This window comes from Natator depressus, chromosome 9 (assembly GCF_965152275.1).
Source record: "Natator depressus isolate rNatDep1 chromosome 9, rNatDep2.hap1, whole genome shotgun sequence".
NCBI classification, from domain to species: Eukaryota; Metazoa; Chordata; order Testudines; family Cheloniidae; genus Natator; species Natator depressus.
The window spans coordinates 29,607,380-29,631,825 of record NC_134242.1 but is presented as its reverse complement, the minus strand read 5'-3'; the positions used below and the strand labels follow the sequence as shown (position 1 = coordinate 29,631,825).

Genomic DNA, 24,446 nt, shown 5'->3' with positions numbered 1-24,446 from the left:
CTTTGTCCTCACCCATAACTATTTCACATTTGGGAACAATGTATACCTTCAAATCAGCGGCACTGCTATGGGTACCCGCATGGCCCCACAGTGTGCCAACATTGTTATGGTTGACTTAGAACAATGCTTCCTCAGCTCTCATCCCCTAATGCCCCTACTCTACTTGCACTACATTGATGACATCGTCATCATCTGGACCGATGGAAAAGAAGCCCTTGAGGAATTCCACCATGATTTCAACAATTTCCACCCCACCATCAACCTCAGCCTGGACCAGTCCACACAAGAGATCCACTTCCTGGACACTACGGTGCTAATAAGCTATGGTCACATAAACACCACCCTATACCGATAGCCATACTATCAGAGGCTCGTTCACCTGCACATCTACCAATGTGACATATGCCAGCATGTGCCAGCAATGCCCCTCTGCCATGTACATTGGCCAAACCGGACAGTCTCTACGTAAAAGAGTAAATGGACACAAATCAGACATCAAGAATTATAACATTCAAAAACCAGTCGGAGAACACTTCAATCTCTTTGGTCACTCAATTACAGACCTAAAAGTGGCCATTCTTCAACAAAAAAACTTCAAAAACAGACTCCAACGAGAGACTGCTGAATTGGAATTAATTTGCAAACTGGACACAATTAACTTAGGCTTGAATAAAAACTGGGAGTGGATGTGTCATTACACAAAGTAAAACTATTTCCCCATGTTTATTCCCTCCCCTCCCCCCCACTGTTCCTCACACGTTCTTGTCAACTGCTGGAAATGGCCCACCTTGATTATCACTACAAAAGGTTTTGTTCCCCCCCCCCCCCCATGTCCTGCTGGTAATAGCTCACGTTACCTGTCACCATACACGCTCTCGTTACAGTGTGTATGGTAACACCCATTGTTTCATGTTCTCTGTGTATGTAAAATCTCCCCACTGTATTTTCTACTGCATGCATCTGATGAAGTGAGCTGTAGCTCACGAAAGCTTAAGCTCAAATAAATGTGTTAGTCTCTAAGGTACCACAAGTACTCCTTTTCTGATTACAGCATCTGATCCTTACTGCTTCCTTGTGGGTTAGTTTTGATTTTTCTAATACAGCTCTGTTTGTTTAACCTCCTGAGTGCCACTCATTTTGTATGTAGAGTACAAATAGCATGGCACAAAACTTCAAAGACATGAGCATTCTATTCCAGAGAGCTATATTGCTGATATTATTTTAGATATATGTCTATCCAAAGAACACAAATGGCCTGTTTTAAAGCCCATTAAAAGTTAAAGGAAAGACTTCCATTGACTTCAATGGGCTTTGAATCAGGCCCTAAGGCTTCAATCCTGCATTATACTGCTGTACCACTTGGACTGTGAGGGTCAGCTTGCAGGATCAGAGTCTGGTGGCACTCAGATGTCATGGATGATGGATGCAATTGAAGACCCTGAAAAGAACAAAACCATAGCCAAGGAAATGCACGGCAGCATAACACAGTGCAGTACAGCAGGATCATTTTACGGTCTTTGAGACTAATCTAGGTCTTCGATACATATTATTTCGGAGTAGCACTAACTCACACAACTGAGACAATAAGATGGCCTCTGTATTCTGCACTGATGCTTAAAATAATCATTAAAAGCCAACCATTCAGAGCTCAAGTACACAACAAAACACAAGTAATACCTTTTGGGTTGCCATTGAACTCAGAAACCTAGTATTTGAGACAGGGGAACCCCAAAAGCTCTGACTAATTTAGATAAAGACTCACACCAAAAAAGGTTTTGATGAAATAATTATTTAAATTTAACAGCTAAGACTCACATGTGGTGTATTTTGCACATGAGTTAAATTTGTGGGTGAAAGCTGTGACTACCTCCCGCCCCCACCCCCCGACCTCCACATCTTTTCCATGCAAGGGAGTTCAATTTTTTTTTTTTTACTCTTGAATGATCTACAGTACTAAGTGCATCATGAAAATAATCAAACATGTCATGCAACAATTAAATACATAGTGTCAGTGCTGTTCAGATGCTTTTAGTTTACCTTCATTTTCCATTAAAACTACTTCTTTTAAAAAAATATAATGTCCCATAAAGCAGACAAAATCTAATGGAGCAGTATAGCTTAAATTTACTGGCACTGTTTTCATAATACTATGGCATCCCTAAATAAATTTGTACTGTATGTAAGGTTCATAATACTCTTCATTCCACTGAGCACATATTTGTCCATGAGCCCTGTAAACTTTAGTTACTAGAAATCATTGTGCCTCTCTGCCACATTTATAGTCAGCTCTCTTAGTGCTGAGCAGATTTTACTTTCCCTAGAGCAGTCCAGGCAATATCTTGAATGGTATGGATAGACCCCCCTGAAATGGGGTTTTGAAATATGCTCTCCCTGCAGCTATAACAATGCATTCATGGGAACCAAGGGCAACTTCAAATTGGTCCCTCACAACTACTTTTAAGCACCCCTATTTCCATGCCCTGTCTCTTTTCTTATCAGCACAATTACCCCTTGGCTCTGCAGTCACTCCCCATCATTACTCTCCACTCCTCCCCTTTTTTTGGGGCCCAAAGAAACACAAAACCCCTCTCCTCTCCTCAATAACCACCTCTTCCAGTGATCACAGGGTAACTCTTCTTGATCACAAGTAAAATAGTCCACATTGCAATGAAAATATAAGGCTTCAGTTTGACTTAAACAGGAGTTGGTCATATCCAGTGGGAGAGAATTGGGCTTCAGGACTTTACTATGAAAGAAATTATGCTTATGCATTCACAAAGTGCTGTTTCCTTAAAATTATATAATCTAAAGTCAGGTCACATCTACACTTTTTGTTTATTTTTATCATGAAATTTGAGATCATTTCTAGATCACAACCACTAATCTCAAAGGCCTTGTCTATACTAGCCTTATTTCTGAAAAACTCCCTATAATTCCTAACACTTGTGGAGCTCCGCTAGGCATAGCAATGACAAAAACAACAAGGAGTCTGGTGGCACTTTAAAACTTTTGTGGGTAAAAAGCCTAGTTCTTCAGATGCATAGAGTGAAAATTACAGAAACAGGCATAAATATATATTGGCACATGAAGAAAAGAGAGTTAACTTACAAGTGGAGAACCAATGTTGAAGGCCAATTAGGTCAGGGTGGATGTGGTCCACTCCCAATAATTGATGAGGCTGTGTCAGTACCAAGAGAGGGAAAATCGGTTTTGTAGTGAGCCAACCACTCCCAGGCCCTGTTCAAGCCCAAATTGATGGTGTTAAGTTTACAAATTAATTGTAGCTCAGCAGTTTCTCTTTGAAGTCTGTTTTTGAAGTTTTTTTGTTGAAGAATGGCCACTTTTAAATCTATTATTGAGTGTCCAGGGAGACTGAAGTGTTCTCCTACTGGTTTTTGTATGTTACCATTCCTGATGTCTGATTTGTGTCCATTTATCCTTTTACGTAGAGACTGTCCGGTTTGGCCAATGTACATGGCAGAGGGGCATTGCTGGCACATGATGACATATATCACATGGGTAGATGTGCAGGTGAATGAGCCCCTGATGGTGTGCCTGGTGTGGGTGGGTCCTATGATTGTGTCACTAGAGTAGATATGGGGACAGAGAAGGCAACGGGGTTGTTGCAGGGATTTGTTCCTGGGTTAGTGTTTTTGTGGTGTGGTGTGTAGTTGCTGGTATTTGCTTCAGGTTAGGGGGCTGTCTGCAAGCTAGGATTGGCCTATCTCCCAAGGCCTGTGAGAGTCGGGGATCGTTTTCCATGGTAAGTTAGTCTTTAAGGTGCCACCAGACTCCTCGTTTTTGTGGATACAGACTAACACTGCTACCCCTCTGATACTTGATAGCAATGACAGGAATGCCAGCATAGACAAGACCTGACTGGCCACTAGTGTATTAACCAAGTTCTGAGACCTGATTTGAGCAGGCTTAGATGACACCATAGATAAAATATCAGCAGCTGCTGCACTAGTAGAAATCTTTCAGAAAAAAAGAATCTAGTGTAGAAACAGGCAAAAGTTTCAAAGAACTGATTAACTTTGGAGAAGTATCCAGTAACCTCAATGTTTATGCACAGAACCACTGGCAATGTAGAACAGCCAGCCTTTCATGTAGCACCTTGGCACATCTGGTTCTGGATCAGTGGTTTTCAATCATTTTTTCATTTGCAGACCCCTAAAAATATTTTAATGGAGGCATGGACCCCTTTGGAAATCTTGGCCATAGTCTGTGGACTCCCTAACGGTCCATGGACTAAGGCTGAAAACCACTATTCTAGATTAAACCCAGGGGGAAAGAAACTTATCCAAATGTTTCAAAAGTTTCAGTTTGAGTTCTGTCTATAAATGGGTGAAGGCTTTATGTCATGTATGCTAAGGATTCAGATATTTTTTCCCATGCTGACTTCCTCATTCTTGTGTACAGTTGACATTTAGAAGGACAATTATCAAGGCTGCTTGGTGCAAAATTTGATGCAATGTTTTTCTTATATCTGTTTGCAAAGTCAATGTAATTCTTCATGTCTGAGATAAGCATCAAATGGCAGTAACAAAATAATAATCATTGTAATCATTCACCTCGTTTTTTTCTTTCTTTACATATAGCTGTGCCAGCAGCTCATGAGCAAATCCTATGATGGAAGAAAGAAATTCAGGAATCAATACTGCAGATGGAATTTCCACTATATTTGCTAATTTGAAAGTACAGTGAAACACAATTTCCAAGGATCATTTGTTGGTACAAGCAAGGAGCAGTAGTCACCCGCAGAGTCCATTTAGGAATGTGAGAATAATTTAATGCAACTACAAGGTACATAGCCAGTGTCCCTTGTGTAAAACTAAACAGAAACTAAAATAACTTTAGAGTAATTTCCTTTTTAAACAAATAAAGATATGGAAGCCAGATACTACTATCAGGAAGAGCCTTCCATAATTCTGTCTTGAAAACATAAGCATTCAGTGCATTTCCCGTTGTTTAAGTTCTGGGAACTAATACATACCATAGATGAGAGACAAAAAGTTCAGATACATTGATGGATGCACTGTGTTATACATAAAGTGTGTGTGTGTGTGTGTGTGTGAGGGAGAGTGTTTTAACCAACAGAGCTATGATTAGGGCCCTACCAAATTCACGGTCCATTTTGGTCAATTTCACAGTCATAGGATTTTTTAAATAATAAATTTCATGGTTTCAGATATTTAAATCTGAAATGTCATGGTGATGGAACCACGGGTCCTGACCCAAAAGGGGGTCATGGGGAAGATTTGCAAGGCTGTTGTAGGGGGGTCATGGTATTTCCCCCTTACTTCTGATCTGCAGCTGGTGGCAGTGCTGCTGTCAGAGCTGGGGCAGCCGCAGAGCAGTGGCTGCTGGCCAGGCACCCAGCTATAAAGGCAGCGCCACCGACAGCAGCAGTGCTGAAGTGGGGGTGGCATGGTATGGTATTGTCACCCTCACATGTGCACTGCTACTGGTGGGGGCACACAAGTGAGGGTGGCCATACCATGCCACCCTCACTTCTATGCGGTTTCTGGCAGCAGCGCTACTTTCAGAGCAGGGCTCCCAGCCAGCAGTCGCTGAGCTTCCTGCTGCTGGGGAAGGTTCCCAGAGGTGGGTCTGAACCAGCCCCAGGAGTGGCCCCTGCAGAGGAAGAGGAAGTCCCATCGCTTTCCAGCCTGGCCGGGACTAGCAGCTGGACCCCGGCATATGGTAGGAGCACCCACCCCCACCCCTCCCCCACACTAGCCAGATTTTATGGGGGAGACCTGGTTTTCCAGGGGAGATCAGATTTCATGGTCCAGATCGTGTTTTTCATGGCTGTTAATTTGGTAGGGCCCTAGCTATGAACCTACTATTTGAACTGTTTAAAAAAACAGTAATATTCTCACAATATGCCACCTTGTGGTATGCTAAGATTATTTCTCATTACCCATTTTTCTGTGGTACTCCCCCCGCCCTCAGATTGAGCCTGATCTTTAAACCTTTAATCAAGTGAGGAATCTCACGTAAGCAGTGTTCATGAAGGCAATAGGACTGCTCAGTGAGCCAGGACTGTCCACTTGATTAAGGTTTTGCAGGATCAGTTGATGAGTTCCTGTTGGCCTAGCTCCTCTTCTCAATCACTTGGTTGCTCAGGGCTCAATTCTGCAAGTTGCTGAGCTCTCTGGCCTTGATACACTTATGTACATCCTGAACTTTAAGCATATGAATAACCTCAATTCTGACATGCTTAAAATTAATCAGATGTTTAAGAGCTAAGCTTCAGGGCCAGAGTGCTAAGCAAAGTTCAGGACTGAGCTCCCAAACTGTGCAACTATGAATAGATTTCTGCAGGAGTGGGAGATGTGGGAGCTGGCACATGGAGCTGGCACTTTTTCTCTTTCCTGCCAGTCAGACCCTCAGACTCGATCTGAACTGGATACCCTCCACTTACGGAATCAGTACTGATAGTCAGGGGCCAGGCTAGGTATTTCCAGGCTTGATCAGAAAAGCTCACCCTATGGTATGCTGAATTTTCCCTAATGGATGTGAAGGCAAGCAGCTACAGGTTTCCGTTAGAACTTCCCCAGTTACTGAGAGTTCAGTGGCAACTTGCAAACAGTAAAACAGTCCCAACATCTTGTGTCAAAGGTTTAATATCAAACAGCAAACAAAGTAAAACTGTTCCCTTCAAAAGGCTAGAAATCAATTGCAGGTTGAAGCTGTCTCTGGTGAAGATCATGCTCTGTGGAAAATAAATATTGAATGATGAAATGTTGCTGCCACCTACCGAACATATATAGCACATAGTTTTACTATTTGTATAGTGGTTGGTAGTGAAACTAGTCACCTTACTAGATAATCTAAAAGATGTGTTAGCTATTTGCCAGCATTCACTGCCCATTTCATGCAAACAAATCTCAGCCAATGGATGTTTTGTAAACGGTTCACTCAGACTGAGCACTCTGTTATTCTTTGTGTGTGATTTGTCACCTATGTTACATGGCATTGTTTCTGTCACCTGAATGCATCACTGAAATTTTTAAGCAAGAGAATTATGTATAACAATTGACAAACAGAAAATAATGTTCAGTGAATGTTCTTTTTCTTTTTTTGCACAACTACTCTTGATCACATATAAATAAATATACCCATATATAAATATGGGTATTTCAGCAAGCCTGGACATTCCCCAAACAATCGTATAAGCAAAAGCCTGAGAATGTGAATGTTCATGAACAGTAAGTAGTAATGTATATGAATATGGTACAAATGAACAGCCATTAAAATCTGAAAAAGTGGTAGTGAACACTCTTAGCAGGATGTGACTACCTCCAGCCTTAAGGTATATTTCTATATTGCAATTTACATCTGTGTCTGAAGTGCAGCTAGAAAGCTTCTATTGCACAGTAATATCACAGAAAATATCTGAGTCTGCCTGTTCCCAAAGGGGAGGTATAAAAGGCTGACGCTTTGGTTCAGTTGGTTGGTGTTTGGTTTATGTTGGCTTCAGAAAAGTGCAGGCTTGAATTAAAAAGTTAACTGTATTAGGGTATGATGTGGATTAAAGCAAAGGATCTTTTCCACAACAACAAGGTGGGAGTAAACTTCTTGAGCACTTTAAGGCATTGCATACTTGAAAGTGTTAGTTTTTTTCTCTCTCTCTTTCTCTTTTTCTCTCTGTAATGTGGCCAAGAAACTCAAAAATGCTTGCCTGACTTCAGTGAAAACTCTGGATGCTCCAAACTTTTGAAAACAGGTCACTTATTTATGTGACTAATTATGGACTTAGAAACTTAACTTGGGCTCCTATTTTTGAAAAATCTTTGCCATAAAATCACGTGATTTATAAACCTTAGCTGTGTTAAATATTTCTTAAACCCAAGTAGGTAGTTTCATCACCTCCACTGTCCCCACACAAATATATACCCATCTTAAACTTCCCCATTGGGCAATACCAGTACATTGTTACTGTTATATTCAGTTTGTTACTGTTAATTAATAGTAGATCTGAAAGCTACTTCAGAAATAATGGGAAGTCCCACCTTATTTGGTTAATAACTAGCACCAGCACTTGCAAAACTTCAAAGGGTTCTCTAAACATAGACTTTTCATCAGTGATGCTGCAAGGCTTAGTTCTAATCTTTCATGCTTTACATGAAAAAACATCAAAAGAGAAAAAAGAGAATAGCAGTTTCCAAAGCAACATTGCTCTGTCGAAAACTGTATGTTTAGCAATACGTACAATTCAAATGGGGAAATTATTATTTACATAAGAAATATTTTAATAAATACTATCATTAATTTTTTCCTCAAAAAAAAAAAAGATTTGTGCAGTAAAATATAATGTCCAAAGCTCAAGGGATTTGTAGAAGAAAATGAAAAAGAATCAGAAAGTGTCGAATGTAGAAGCCTTGAAAGCAAGAAGATCAATTTATATTCTCTCTTACTTACTGAAACACATTCTGCATATTTTATTGTTTCTGTCATCTTGCTTGTTATAATCCATCCAATGAGTTCTCAAAGAACATTAAATCCTACAAATAAATGAACTGTGAATGTTAAGGAAGATACAAAAAGGCAACAATTAATATCAAAAGCCAGATTTGAAGGCTCTTATTAAATAAAATAAGTATATTAGGCAACGACTCTCTGCCACTGAGCAGTGAGAGTTATGTAGGAGGAAATCTGAAAATCTTAAGTGTCATGAGAATTGTATTTCTAAGCTTGTTGCAGCCAAAAACTAGAATAAAATATCAGAATCACTGTTGTGGGTTTTTTTTCAGAAGTACAAGTAAAATAGCTCTGCCTGTCTTCCTGTCTCCTCTGATCAGAGAATCCAAACAGTTTTTTGAAATCATTATGTGGCCATCATTGCTGTACCGATGTGTAGCGTATTAGATATAATGCATAGGGAGAAATAAATCAAGCAAGAACAGGCAAAGATATTGATTTGTCATGATAGTTGTGCACCTCAAATCTATGCACACCCCTCTTTGCCCCGTTCTTGAATGTTTTAAGATTCAATGTTTTACAATAGAATCTGTGAAGGAAGAATATGGGCTAGGGAAAACATTATGACCCATTGGGCAGAAATATAGATAATGCTGAATAAAATGAGGAGCTGTAGATAAAGCAAAGGATTCACCTTTTCAGAGCCCTATTCTGCTCCTCAGGATACACATAAAACTCTCCTGTGAAATCAATGGGAGTTATTTATATCTTGCAAGGGGCAAATCAGGCCCAGGATCTTGAAACACCAATAAAGAATCAGTGTAATTGCTCTTCTCTCTTGGTTCACAGACATGGTAACAAGTCCAAATTCAACAGTTTTTCTCATTGCCTCAGATTATCCAGGGTTCTGTTAGGTTCTGCGAGGATTAAAATATTTGATCGCATCTTTTGTGACACAGGACAACACATGAAAATATCATTTAAACTGACAGGATGTTGGATGTGGTGTAACTTTATGATAAAATGAAGCAAATTTTAAAAAATTCCATATCACTAAATGATAAAAGAAAAACCCATTAAAGTTACAGGTTTCCCAGCTAATAATCTTTTAGGTATTGACAATTTTAGGTTGGGTCCCAATGCTGCAGCAGGATCTGAACATACCCAAGGGTACAGTCATGTGGATCCTGTTGTAGGACTGAGGTCTTACCACAGATTGTGGGTGCTTTGGCTCCACTTTATTTTTCCCTCTGGTTTTGTGTACTTACTATGAGGAAACAAGCTCCAATCATTATAGCCTTGATTTTCACGTCAAGATCTACAGGAACCTGGATCCCAAAGTTAGCAGCATTGGTAAAGACATTGTTTACAAACCCAGACCAATATTTGGAAATCTTGCCAATTGTTGACATTTCATTAACAGTTTTTACCTACACAAGAGAAAAGAGGGATTAAAAAATAGCCACACTAACATATAGCCCCCTCCAATCCCTCCCCCAAAACAATAATTTATTGGATTTGTTATAATCAGTGCCCTGTAACAGACAAGAAAGTATTCTATTCTTAGTGGGCCAGATCTCAGTTGGTGTAAATCAGAATAGTTAATTTATTCCATTGGTGCTTTTCCAGTTTACACAAGCTGAGGATTTGGCCCAGAAGGTGAAATGAAATTCACCCCCATGTAGATAGCCAGAACCATTTATGTCCATGCTTACTAGAATGTATTATTATAATCAAAAGACAAAAATGTTTGCTATTTTGAATAGTTTTACAGCCTCTGCATTTCACTTTTCTGGGAAATTTTGGGAAGCCTCCTCTCCCTCTAACCGGAAAAGGGTTATTCAAAGCAGGAGAATATGGAACACACCATCCTATTGTTTTTATTGTTACCCCATCTCTCCCATCTTCACCTCGACTTGCTTGTCTCGTGCAGTTATGTCTTGTCTTTCAGACTTTAAGCTCTTTGGAGCAGGAACTGTCATCTTCTATGTTGGCACAGTGCCTAGCACAATGGCCCCTAGCCTTTGAAGACCTCATGGTGCTATCACAATATAAACAAACAAATAAAGAATAAAGCCACCTTTCCTTGACCCTTCCTGCCTATGAAATTTCAAGTTGTCACAGAGAGAGGCTCCATGTTCTGTCTGAGGTGTTTTAAATGGAATTCCAGAAAAAGATCAGCTTCTGACATGTGAAAAGCAGGCTACGTGGCCAACATCATCACCATGTAGCACATGCCGCCCCATTGTCTGAGATTACGATCCCAGAGGACAGAGAGAGGAGCTGGTCAACCATTCCCGTCATCTCACCTCCCTCCATTTGTACAATGAACTATTGTGCAGTTTCTAATTGTGGAAACTGCACATGCACAGCATGTTGCCTCTGCAGAATGGATACCCTTCTCTCCATCTAAGTGACCCTCCCAAAAGCTGTCCCAATGGCCATTCACAATCAGGCTGGTTCATTCCCATTGGTAATCAGGGGCAAAATCCCCATTAACTTCAATGGGACTGGTTCCATTGTTCCAGTGAATTGACAACTGGCACAGGTCCTCATGTGATTAGAGCTGGGGCCAAAGCAAAACAGCACATCTGAACATCCACAAATGTTGGATGTGAATTCAAATTTTGTGGCTTAGACTCGTCTTTCATTTTGTTTGGAGGAAAATTATTTCCCCAGTCTTTTCCCATGGTCAGCAAATGAGAATCTCAGCATTTTTGTCAGTTTGGCATTGTTCTGGGCCAAGGTGTTCGAAGCACCGCAGGCCGGCAGAAGTACTCTGAGAAAACGAGACCCACACACAGCTAAGCAGCGAGTTATTGGCTTTATTGAAGGTTAGTGACACACCCGCAACGAGGACTCCAAGCGTTGCTGTCACGGAGGTGGGGAACCCAGCACACCGGAGCTTTGCCTGGGACAGAGTCCGATGAAGGGGCAACCAGCGAGCCATAATAAGCAGTACACAGAAACAGCTCATGAATATATAATTAGGTACTTCCCTAAAGGGGCTTTCCGCTACCCGGCAACAGGCCATGCAAGGCAGACAAAACTGGCCTAAAACTGGTTGAAGTTGGTTCTCCGTGTCCTACAGTGACCGGGCGGCCTCGAGAAAGCGGAAGTTCCCTAGCTAGGCCGTAACAAAGTCTTCCGCAGTCCCTTACAGGCATTAAACAATAGCTTTGCAGGGCATGTGCTGAAACTCAGTTTACGGCAGGCATGCTGGACACGGATCTGCAGCATCACACCACAACAAAGACCTGCAGCACCCGCAAACTCAGAAAAGCAGACAACATTCAACTGAAAAATATATGTGCAATTGCACACACACAGAGCAGCTGCTGCCACAGCATCAGATACAGTGGCAGCAGTTAGACACCTCCTTTTCATACCCCTATCCTCAAGCAGATTCTCACAAGATCATTGAATCTGGCCTATTCTCTGTACACAAAGAGTCAGAGGACTCTTGCTTCAGCCATGCTGCTGCTGAGAAGTATTGTGTCATCAGCGATGATGAAACTATGGAAAGAAAAGAGACAGCGACAGACAGCTACAGTACATTCCGCAACAATAGCTTAGATGCATATGATGCTGATGCAGCTGCCTCTGACCAAGGGAGTTACTTGCTCTGACACAGAATACTGAGACACAGAATACTGAGAAATTAGATGGATTCCCTTCTATCTCTCAGCTTCCCCTAGCCACTGACTTTGGATTGCCACTAATCAGTACCCTTATGTTTGTCATCACTTATATGCTCCGGGGCATCATGCTTATCTGTATCCATGTGAAAGGACACACCAGAAAGATACTCTTCTAGAGATTTGGGATCAGCAGCAGCACTGGAGCTTGTTGGAAACCAGGGAAAAGAAATGGTGGAAATGTCACAATTCTCCCCTTCTTTGACTAGCTCTAAATAGTAGTAGCATCCAATGCACCCCTAACTTCTAGCTCAGACAAATGTGTCCCTGATTCCTTGGTCATTCCAGTTATTTGCTAAATTTAATCTACATTTGTGGGCAGAATCTCACTGAAGTCTTTTGGTGTGGCTGTTTAGGAGGTAGCCAGTGTAGAAGATTGCTATGATCCCTCAGTGCTTTGGATTTCTCACTTTCTCTCTGTTTTAGCAAGATTGTGATTGTCATAGCAAATTTTGTGCATGTTTTGCTCTCCCTCCTCCCCCCCCCCCAAATCTACTCTTCTCAGACTTAACTGTCCTGTAGAAGCAGCAGTTAAGTGGCTGTTCAATGGCAATACTACTCTTAGAATTGGTCTAAGGGTATTGAAGTCAGTGGAAAGAGTCCCACTGAATTTAGTAGACTTTGGATCAGAATTTTACTGAAGGAGACTTGGATGTGATCCTGGCCCTATTGAAGTAGATGGCAACACTCTCATTGATTTCAGGGGATTCCACGATTTCGCCCCAGGACAATGTTTTTTCCTGCATCTATTGTCACTCCTATCCAGGAAATGCATGTGGTAGACTCAACTTCCAGCCTAAGGTCTAAGGTTAGAACCATGAACTTTGATTTGTCACTCTGTGCACTGTTGACATCTGGTTCCTAAATTACAGTAGTTCATTGTTTTTTTAAGTTTCAAACCTTCATTGAATGTGTCAGTCAAAATATTATATTAACTTTAAACAATGGGTATTCTCTAGTGTATGAAACATACCTCAAAGTCTACATCTCCAAAACAGCTGCACGTTGCATAGGGGCCAATTATTTTCAATACATCTTCTTTGCTCTCATTCAGTATAGTGAATTTAGGCTGCAGAGGGTCCCAGTTCTGGACAACGTAGCCGACTATTGTACCGGGAGGGGACTGAACTTCTAACTATTAGACAAAAGTGGTATACAATAATAACACGTGTAAATTTACAAGATTAATTGTCCTATTTTTAAATGCAAAATTTTGAACCATAAACATAGTATGAAAAGACTTCATAGGATAGTTTTAAATACATTGAATAATATTAACTTAATAACTGCTGCTAAAGAATAAAGTTTTGTATAACATGAAAAACCATATGTATACAGAAGCTAATATATTTAGAGTAATTAGTTAATATACAAAGGTCTATTTATATAGAGATGTTGATACTTCTGTACATTGATCTGCATCTCTAATGCAAATCGTACTGCACCACTTGGAAAGTACATGGGCGAGTATATAAAGCACTTGAATAAAATGATGAAATCAACATGCTGGACTAGAATATTCACCTTTCATAGTCAATGCATCTCAGAGTGAGAGTGCTTTATAGTAATGAGTGGTGCAATACAGAAAGAAAGTATCTGTGTTCTCATTCAGAGAGAGTATTTCTAACAGCAGAGCACGCTCTTAACACAAGACTGTGGATACTATGAAACTGTATAGGGGCGGTATTAGGACTATCTGTGGCACATGTAGCTCATAGGACTTATCAGGACTAATGCGGACATTTTTGTACTAAACATAGCAAATAGCAAGCAAACTGCCACCAAACAGGGGTGAAATCTTGACCCTATTTGAAGTCACTTATTGCCATTGATTTCACCCATGATGTTTAATTTCTCATAAATATCAAAATGAGTGTTATGTAATCTGTAAGAAACGACAGTACTTTTACTATTCAGCTTGAAATTATGATACAATGTCTTGCATCAAACTGAAGAGTGGAAACTGAAACATACTGCAAAAACACATACATGTCAAATAAAGCAGAACTCATGTGCTGCAGTCATATAAATTATCGCCCCAATCCTCCACTGAGGACTGACCTCTACATGGGCTTCATTGCAGCATTGGGGCTTATCTGAGCAGTGCTGAATGCAAGTTCTGTAACCATTTGTGGGTCTGGACTTTCAGACTCCAGTCATATCACTCAAACCCTCTGTATTAACATGGCAAAAACCCTATGGAACTAGACATGCAGCTAGTCTGCATCATACCCGTAATCTGAATGAAGGCCAAAGTCAGACCTTCCTTGCCTGCCATAGGCTACCTGTAATTAATGGTTTCATTCATCATTAAGGAAGTATGTTCCTTGCCAGTTATGTGTCTTGACAATTATTATTTTTACGGATTTTTTTTTAAAAAAGAGGAAATATGGTCTAGCAGCCAGAGCCTACCCTTCTGGTCTCTATGTCTCACCCCATGAAGATGGGCAAAACACATAGTCCTTTCTGTGCATTTTACCCATCTGGTCTCGTGAGCCTTATTGAAAATTGGTAAATAATTTGAGATACATAAATGAAAGGTGCTGTTGTTATTATTCACTGACCTCTTGCATGTAGCAAGGGAACCAGCAGCTGTTACATCTCAAGGGTCTATTCACTGTGATCACCTCTTGACCAGTGTTATCAGTTATCCTTATGGTGAAAGACCGTATAGGTGAACAGAAGTTACGATCAAAGCAACCATTTTCTTCCATTGCAAAGTAAACTCTTTGTCCCAAATGGTTTTTTATCTCATATTTGCTGCGGGTCTCCGTACCAAGTATGACTAATAAAGTAAAACAGTTAGCAAGTTATTTAGTATAATAAATTAGAATTAAAGGTGGTCCAAAAACACCTGATCCAAGTTTGGATCCAAGTTCACAGTCCAACCTCTCTCGCTAATATATATTATAAGCTCTTTGGAACAGGGACCATTTAAAATTCCTTTAATGTAATGAAACTATGCAATTATGCAACAATAATCAGACATTGGATTGAATCTGAACACCATGGAATCTGGAAAAATTCAGATCTATATTTTAAACCAAATTAGAGAGTGCTCAGATCAGACTTTGGTTTGACCCACTATAGAATTATGAAGTTCAGATCTGGATCCCGACTTGATATCCAGAGTTGTGGTTTGGACTCATCACTAACTTAAATAGGTGAAAAGTAATGACATGATCCTGTTCAGTTTTGCTCAGTGGCAAAACTCCTATTCATATCAATGAAGCAGGATCAGGCTCTATGCCAATCTGCAGTGAAAAAAAAAATCAAGAAACATGACATTTCATTTGCAGCAGGTAATGTTTCTAGAGTGCTTTGCAATATTAAAGCACTATATACATGCAAACTATTATGCATTATTGTATCACTTACAGATACCTTTTGTTTCTTTAACTCATCTGATCAGAGAGCATTACATTATTTAGTAGCATGTGAATAATTGCTAAAGAAAACAACATTTTCCCAATTCTGGAAACACTTATAAACATAAGTAGCTTTAGGCATATGAGCAATCCCACTGAACTCATTGATGAAGAAATGTTTACGGTTGGAGTAGAGACTCATTATTGACTTTTTCCTCTCCTTTTATTGCGATAGAACTGCCGTAAACAAAATGAACTTTCAGCATTAAACCTATCAGTGCATGGAGGACCTCATCAAATGCCCATTAAGGTCAATGGAAGTGTTTTCATGGACTTCAACAGGCGAAGGTTAGGGCATAATTTATGTTACATTTACAAAGATATCTACATGCTGGCATTGTAAAGATGAAACTCATACATATGGTACCTTCAAGAAGCTCCACCTGCTGGTGAATGATTATCTGGTCCAGCTGTTAAAAAAATGAAAATAAATGAAAGTACATGGTGGCACTCTAATAATTTTAAAGAGATTTGGAGTTGCCACAGTAATTATTCTCATATACCTGTCAAGGATACCATATGTTCCAGCAGACCTACATTTCTTTGCTCCCAGGCCAGCAGGGGCTGGATACACTGGGGAGCATCCTGTGTCACAGTAGTCATCTTCTTGTTAATTGAGAAGGGTCCTGACCTGCTCAAGAAGGAGCTGGTTCTACTCTATGCCAGCTGGAGGGACATGATATAAGGTGTGATGGTTATGTATTGTATACATCCATTTGAAAGCAGTGACCAAATGAGTTCCACTGGGATCATGATGAGGCCAGGTGTAATTGAGGGAAATGTACAAAAGATGCAGAACCTGATTCTCTCTCCCACTCTGTCTCCTTTGTGCTGTTCTGATTATGAAAAGGTATCTGGCCCTTTCTCCCCTGTTGAAGATTCACCTGATATGAGAGAGTCCCCAGAAGGCACAGACAAGGACTTGTTGGTGACAGGGAGGAGGCATGGCCAGTGCACACTGGGTTTAAGGTTATGCTGTAAAAAATCTGGAGATTCAGAAATGGTGGCCATCACATGGCATTCTAGGATGCCAAAATGAGCACACACACAAAATAAAAATAAAAAAATAGACTTCTCTATAAAGCCAACTTGTTGACCAAGGAGAAATTATCATATGATTGATAGATTATAAACCCAGTGATTGGGTGCAGGGCATCTGATTGGCTCTGGGCCAACTGGCTGGCACAGGGCTGTGGCTAGAAAAGGAACACATACAGAGGCCTGAGCACACATTGCCATTTGCTGCTACTGCTGCTGAAGCTGGAAGGAGCAGGCCCAATTGCAGGCCAAACCTAGAGCTAGGGGATCAGCCGAGGGAGCAAGCCTAGGGCATGGCAGAGGAGTTCTGATTAGTATGACCACCATGGGGATGGATGACAAGCAATGAAGAAGAAATCAGGGCTCAGCATTCTGAGCTCGCACCAGGCCAAGCACCAGTGACCAGCATATGGGGCAGAAGATGCCCTGTTTGGGTCTGAGGTGATGGAACTGGGTGCTGTTTGGATTCAATTGCCTTATAGAGTATTAGCTTGTATAGCTCGGCATCAGGATTGCATACAATGTACAATAGCTAATATGTGTGACTCCTCAAAGGGTCTTCCCTGAATTGTCCCTGGAACTGATGGAGGATTTGTCTCTGCTCATAGAAAAGTATGATTTTGTTGCTGAATGCAGCACTTGTTTCTGGAGTTAGTTCCTGATCCTCAGAAGGTCTGGGAGTGAACCAAAGGATTGGGGCCTAGTCAGACGCAAGTGGGGTTTTCTCAGGCACATGGCTTGGGATTTGGGACTCCCTTAAAGAAGGCTGGGTTGCCCTCACCACAAATATGCCATTGGACAGACTGTAACCTGAAGTGATCCAGCATAGTTCATATTCTACATTGCATTGGCTTCCTGAAGTCACATGTCCTCATTGTACAAAAGAATAGAAGCAGGTGATAAATACACTGATGAGAGGAGACATCTGAAAGACTCAGCATGGTCAGAATAAGCAATGCAATGTTTGGACACCTCTCTGAAGTTTATCCAAATAACCTGCGAAACTGGCATGCCAAACCTGCCCTTGTAGCCTTCCACCTTCTCCCACAAACCACCCCCCCACTCAATATGCTGAATAGCTATCTCTATTCAATACCCCCAGTGAACTCTATATTTTGCCTACCTCCCAGGAGAAAATGTCAGCTTGCTACAAATCTTGTACATCAGGAAAAGATATAGGGCCTACTCTCTCTGCAGACGTGAGGGCCTCTTCTTCTGGGAAGATAGCTCTCCCACATCCAATTAGGTCACATTCTGAATTCCACTTGCTCCACCACTTATCATGTTTGTGTTGTTAATCTTGCAAGAAGTGGGGGAAGCAGGGATTTCAAATCATTGCAGAACACTGTGGTGTGTAAACTCCAGTAATTCTAATCTGCAAATCAGATGGATTAAGTGGATATGTAAATAGATCCCATGGTATCAATGCAGGGAATTGAGCTACTCCCAAAAGGTGATTACCCAACTACATTGTAGGAAAGTAAAGTGCTAGAAGAAACCAACCACTAGAACAGAGGTATCTCTTAATAGAAGACTACAAGGATTTTGGAGGCAGCAGCTCCTCAGCAGTTCCCCTGAATGGGAAAGGTTGCACTGGGTAAAAGTCTGCCAGCCTCTTTCCATGAACACAACACCACAGGTAAGGAATGCAGTGAAGACTGTAGAGGATCTGGGGGTCATTCTAGAACCTCTCTTATTTCAGTCACTGGGTTCAGTTTGATTCTCTTCAATGGCAAGCAAGTGTTCTGGGGAGCAGGGATCCTTAATTTAACAGAACAAAAGTTAATAGGTATTTCTTTGTTATCCTTTAATAGAAGCAGCTACTTCATTTAATTTCCTGCTACTGGAACAGATTTGAAGATTTAAAGAAACAAGCTTTGAGATGCTCTCAAAAGCAAAACTTTGATTTATAGCTGGACCTAATACTGGTGAAATCAAACCTAAATGATGACTCCTTAAAACTCCTGCACACCTTCAGCGCACTTGGATCTAAGGGTTCTGCCTTAGAACATCAGATCTGATCAAATGCTTCCAAATGTACAGTGAAAGTGGCTAATAGAAAACCTACAGTTGTTCAGTGGCAGGTGCACAATTGTTCCAGAGAGGTAGAGAAGGTCTTCTCTTTTATTTCTCTAGACTGGGGAGAAACTTAAGAATAATCAGAGAGGTGATATACCCATTATCTGAGGAGGCCATGATGGTCATCAGTCAGAGATGCAGCCTGATTATTGGACTAAGCCTGGGCATGAAGTCCAGGAAGCTCAGAGCTCTAATAATGGTTCTAACAGTGATTTGCTGTTTGGCCATGTGTCAGATTGAAAATTTCTTTAAAATGGGGATCATATAATTTACTGTCTTACCTCACTGGGTAAGTTAAGGAATAATTAGTTAATGTTTGTACAGAAATCTAAACACGTAATATGCTAAGTATTTATTATTACCATCACTTTTAGTCCTTGACTGAAACTGCTTGCTCCACCATCCCTGAACTAATGCTCATGGAATTGGCAGTGTATGTCATTTCAGGCATGTGTACCATGGACTCACCATCATGGCTCTGAAGTAAAGAACAGTTTCTGAATGGGGTGAGAAAAAATTACTATTCCCTTTAAGAGCCCAGTTTCATTAGCTATCTAATACTGACAGTGTTTTCAGTAACAAATAGACACAACATGGTAATTTAGGCTGCAAATGTAAAATACATCATTTTTCCTATCAAATCCTAATGTGGATAGAAATATTCTCATGTATTTATTTCAGCTAAAGCCTTTATGGATTGAAACATTCCTTAACCGTGTTAGAATGTTGGGAGCCAAACTCAACATCTGTCTAGTGCATGAGAATCAGAGCTACACATTCTAAACTATCAGACAAGTTTCAGTGTCAAAACAGAGGGCCTGGTTCTTTCCCCCTCCCACATGCTGATCAGTGGGAGTAACTGTGAAGTAAAGTACTACACAGTTTGAATAATGGTGGCAAAAGCAGGCGTTAAGTGAAGTGCAGACAGGACTCAACAGCATATGTGGCAAGGTGATCAGACTTTAAAATGTTTTCATTCTGAATAGTTTCAAGTGTTCATGGGAACACAGCTGAGAATGTTTTTTTGTCATATAGACTCTTTAGTTTGAAGTTGCCTCTTGGTTATGAAGCTTAAAAGATAAAAAACAATTCATTGAAGTCTATTATACCAATCATTTTACAAACCACAATTTGCTAGAGGCAAGGATGGCTTTGGACACAGTCTGTATAGGTGGCCATCTAAGATGGCATGATACAGGGATACCTATGGTCCTGAGAGAAGTACAACTATGGGCAGAAGTCATCTGGCTAAAAGACCTTCATGCTCCTCAAAATGTGGGCTCCATATTTCCATGGGAGTGGGCCCGAGCTCCTAATGAGCTGGAGGGAGATTGGGGAAAAGAAAAGAGAGGTAAGGCATGACAAGGGGACGGGAAAGAGACCCACTTTATTGAGTCATGGAGGAATGAAAGCGAAGGCAGAAGTAATCATCCTGTCCCTCATGCAAGTCTAAATTAATTTCAAAGTTTTGTTTCATTTCAACACAAACATAAGCTATTGAGGAAACAAAATGCTATTAAAGTTGAGAGACAACAGGACCTGGCTCAGGTATTCCAGACCAGGAGGCAAGCTGTGAGGAGGTGGTGCATGTTTCCAGGCTTTTGTAGGTTCAACAGGTTTACTTTGACTGGGAAGATCTGGAGAACCCGGGAGATAATCCTGAAAGATTTTGTTTATTTGTCCTTGAGTATCTGCAGCAAGGAAAAAAAGACTTAATTAAGATTTAGCTTATACAATTAGGATATGATATTGTTGCCTAGGTAACTTAACTGCTTACTTTTTCTATCATTTTTATGTAGCTGTATCTATCAATGAGTGTGTCAGAATTTTGCAGGAATGGGATTTCTATCAACTTTGTGGTAGAATGTGGACACCGTACACAGAGACACAAAGAGAGCAAGAACATGCGCATGTACATTGTATTATGCTGGGAGTGGAGTGATACCTCACTGGTGGGGCAATAGCTGCCCCTCATTCTGGATAAATGTAACACACACACACAACTGGTCAGAAATCTGAGCTATGTGGGCAGAAGAGTTTCACTGAGGGCTGAATGCAAAGACAGGGAGATGGCTACTGTTTGAGAGAGCTGTGTGTCAGAGAGAGGAGCAGAAACACCAAAGCCAAAGAAGACAGCATCAGAGACAGTCTGAGAAGTGCTTGTCATGTGACATTGTGAGAAAGATATGAGAGAGCACTTTTGGGTATAGTGCTGGTTGGAAAGGGGCTTGGAACTGTGAGCAGAGAAACTGTCTCCTGATCTTTGATTCCTGTGTGCAGGGAATCTGAACTTCATAGTCATTTTTTCTGTAAACAAACAGGATTGCATCAAAGAAATACCTAACTCTAGCATTAATTTCTCCTCCTAATGGAAACAACCGCACAAGACTGCTTGGGTCAAATGGGGTAGCCGTTTATATACTGAGAGTGCCTGTGCAGATCCTCTTTACGGTTTCATTAGTGCATGATAGGCTTAATCTGAGAGAAACCTTCTCTAGAAAGTAAATGACTTTTCTGGGATCTGAGGTTCCCAAAGCTGGCTTTTTGTGAAAGGATATCAATGGCTGCAATCCGGCTACCATGATTGGGCCTGATTCTCCACACTGACAAAATGGTTTTAACCAATGTAATGCCATTGATTTAAATGGTGTTACACCAGCGTGAAATTAGGGTATTAGAAGATCAGGCTTTATCAGTCTGTGTACTTAGGGCTTGATCCTGAAAACACTCACTATTAGACACAGTGTTTGTTACCTTGGGTAGTCCTATTTAAGGTAATGAGACTGCTTATACTTGTAAGTGGTTGTACGATTGGGCCCTATCTTACACCACCAAACACCACCAAAGTCAATATGGGTGCATGTAGATAACAGAAAGAAAAATCATCTTATGAGCCCAATTCTGATCTCACACTGGTTTTACCACTGATTTCACCACTGATTTCAGTGCAGCTAAATTAATTATACTGGCATAAATGAAAGCAACGCTAGGCGCATTGTGTTTAAATAACAAAGTGTTTTATTAAACTGAGCCTCCACACTTAGATACTGTGAGTGTCCCCAAACAGATTGTTTCTATCAAGTGTGCTACAATACTTAGGCAGAATGGGGTTTTAGCACCAGAAGGAGCTGTGGCTTTAAAGTTTTCCTTTGGTGTTATGGGTTTAAATGAGATCCTTTAGCATTATTTGAACATAGTGTGGCTCATTCATCATTTAATCATATTTTGATTTTAATTTATCTTTGCAGCTACTGCTTTCTTTCAAACTCTGAGACCACAGGAAAAAGAAGAAAGCCCTTTGAATTACTATCTGGCTTTTAAAAATGTATAACTGGGTTATGAATATTTTATAGGTGCTTCTGCATCATTTCACCTCGCAGGATACTGTTGTCGCTCTAACTCATTACATGAAATGCCATGAAGTCTTACTGGCCAAGTGCTAGTGTCATTCTTGAATAGTAATAAGAAATAAAATGACAAACTGCAGTTTTGTCCATCGCATTTATCAAAAAATCAAACAGCAAATACACTAAATATTGATGGCAATCTAAGACACTTTGAAGCTTTGTCTATTTTTGTGCATATTTTGTGAAGGTGTTTTTCTATTTCACTTATGGTAAGTGAACATTTAAGATAAACAAATAGATTGGACAGTATAATCATAATTTGTAGAATTATGAGCCACTGTCTAGACGTGTATTACCATGTTTCTTTACTGTGGAAACTCTATGCTAGAAGGCTACATTATTCAGCTGTTTCTGCTAACTACTGTACAGTAAAAATATACATGACAAATTCCCCATGATAACGTCAATAGAAATAGGCAAGTCTTCATACTCCAAAAGAAGGATATTTCAAAGCATGCAGCAATAATGCTATAAAAACTACCTGGTACTCAAGAACATCCTTAGTGTCAAGCAGCATTGCATTTACAAAGTTCTAGCAAAAAGAGAGATGTCAACTAGCAATCCTATATAGCAAACTGTTGGAACGCTGCTAGACCCCCAAATTCTGCTCCCACTGCACCTGTACAACTCAATGGGGTATTGTCAGTGGAGTTGTATCTACATAAAGGAAATCTGAATCTTGGCTCTTTCTGTTCAGTTATATCATTTGATAGCATGTGCCAATGAACTTAGAAGGATTTAACGATTGACTGACTGCAACTTTCACTTGCAGTTCTGAGGAGACAGCTGGCTCCAGCTAAAGACAATACATGTCAAGAATGAACCCAAATATAGCTAATCTGACTAAATGCAAGTAATCTTCAAAGATTTCCTTTGTTACTTGGTAGCAGGATTGTGACACATCTTGAAAATGAGCATCATCTGCTGACACACTATTTTCACAGTAGACTATGGAAGAAGTGTGAGCAAAATACATTAACCTTGGATCAGTGCATACCCTTTCCACATATTCAGTGCCAACTATACAGGCAATGGTACACATAGAAATATGAACAAACACCTCGCAGGTTAAATGCAAATGCTACTTTTTATTTAATATATTTTATGCAATTAACATTTTATTATCGATTTACTCTCCTTAGGAGCATCTCATATTCTGAAAAACAAAAAAGGTCAAATAACCATGCTGTGGATGATGTGGCTTTAGTCACATTTAATTAAATTGCTGGAAATTGAAAAGACTGTAGTTTTCTGTAAACATGATATAAAAATACAGGCTATATATGCATTTACCTTGAGAGGCCATGAGGCTGCCTGAGTCACTTCTTCAAAGGAAGCCCGGTTAAAAGAAAAGGCTTTTCTTGCTGCAGCAAGGGAGGTGTGGGGGAAGAAGCACAGCATGCACAAAACTTCAGAAGGGCCTGTCTACTTCATGTCAGCTTACAAAAGAGCTGGAAGGAAACATATCACCTTTCTTATGTTCCAGGACTATGCATTTTATGTGGATGGACAACAGGGGGAGATGGTGCTAGCAAACAAGAAAAAATATTACTCATTTTAAAGTCATTTTGCATCAATGAAAACAGGAAAGGGGCATCACCAGTACAAAGAAGTAAACTTTAAGTGCCTGCTGGTTAATTTAAACACATGGATAAGACCTAAGATTCTCTCTTATACTGTACTGTGTCTGTTTAGGTATTTGTATTCTAAGACTCGGCAAATTCTGTCTTTGTAATTCTGTATTAATGTTTCCATTTTCCCAGGACATCTACTAAGGACAAAGGAGCTGGTCGTTTCCTCACAATGAAAGTTTCTACAGTTCAGAGAAGGAAGACCTACATAGGATTTTTCATTTTATTTATTTTTCTTGTAGCATCAACTTCCTCTAACCAAGGATGCTGGCTTTTCTACTAAATGAGGTCCAGAAAAGGATACCACCTGCTCTCCGTGTCTGGATCTAGGATCTGTAGTTCACAGTGCATTGTTCAAACTACATTTATGCAGTTAAAAAATGGCAAATTTTGCTCCAGATGAAGCCTACTTTAAGTCAGAATGTCATGCTAATAATTACCTGCATTGCACTGACAGAGAAAGGGAGAGAGGGAGACACAGTAACCTTGACTTGCCAGCTCATATTTCTACCTCTAGTGACCAAGTCACCATGGAGATCATACCCATGTGATCTGTAGACAGATACGATTCATGACTGCTGAAATGGTGGAGACTATACGTAGTGTCAGAAGAATTAGAGTAAAGTATTTTGGGCCAAATTCTACTCTCATATACACTCATTCAAATCCCACTGATTTGAGAGGGTTTGCTCAGGTGTAAATAAGCAGAATTTGGTCCACTGTTTACAATTCATG

At 40.3% G+C, this 24,446-nt stretch overlaps 1 protein-coding gene across 1 annotated transcript; it reads right to left on the bottom strand.

The window, feature by feature from the left end:
* Positions 1-6,565: 6,565 nt before the first annotated feature.
* PLSCR5 (phospholipid scramblase family member 5) lies at positions 6,566-24,218 on the bottom strand. Its single transcript, XM_074962963.1, has 9 exons — positions 24,152-24,218; positions 23,374-23,531; positions 20,213-20,364; positions 15,924-15,966; positions 14,693-14,913; positions 13,102-13,263; positions 9,699-9,860; positions 8,431-8,513; positions 6,566-6,721 (listed from the first exon to the last, which is right to left on the bottom strand). Exons 2-8 carry the CDS (start codon positions 23,384-23,386, stop codon positions 8,475-8,477), a joined length of 792 nt encoding a protein of 263 aa, XP_074819064.1. The 5' UTR covers positions 23,387-23,531; positions 24,152-24,218; the 3' UTR covers positions 6,566-6,721; positions 8,431-8,474.
* Positions 24,219-24,446: the final 228 nt, after the last annotated feature.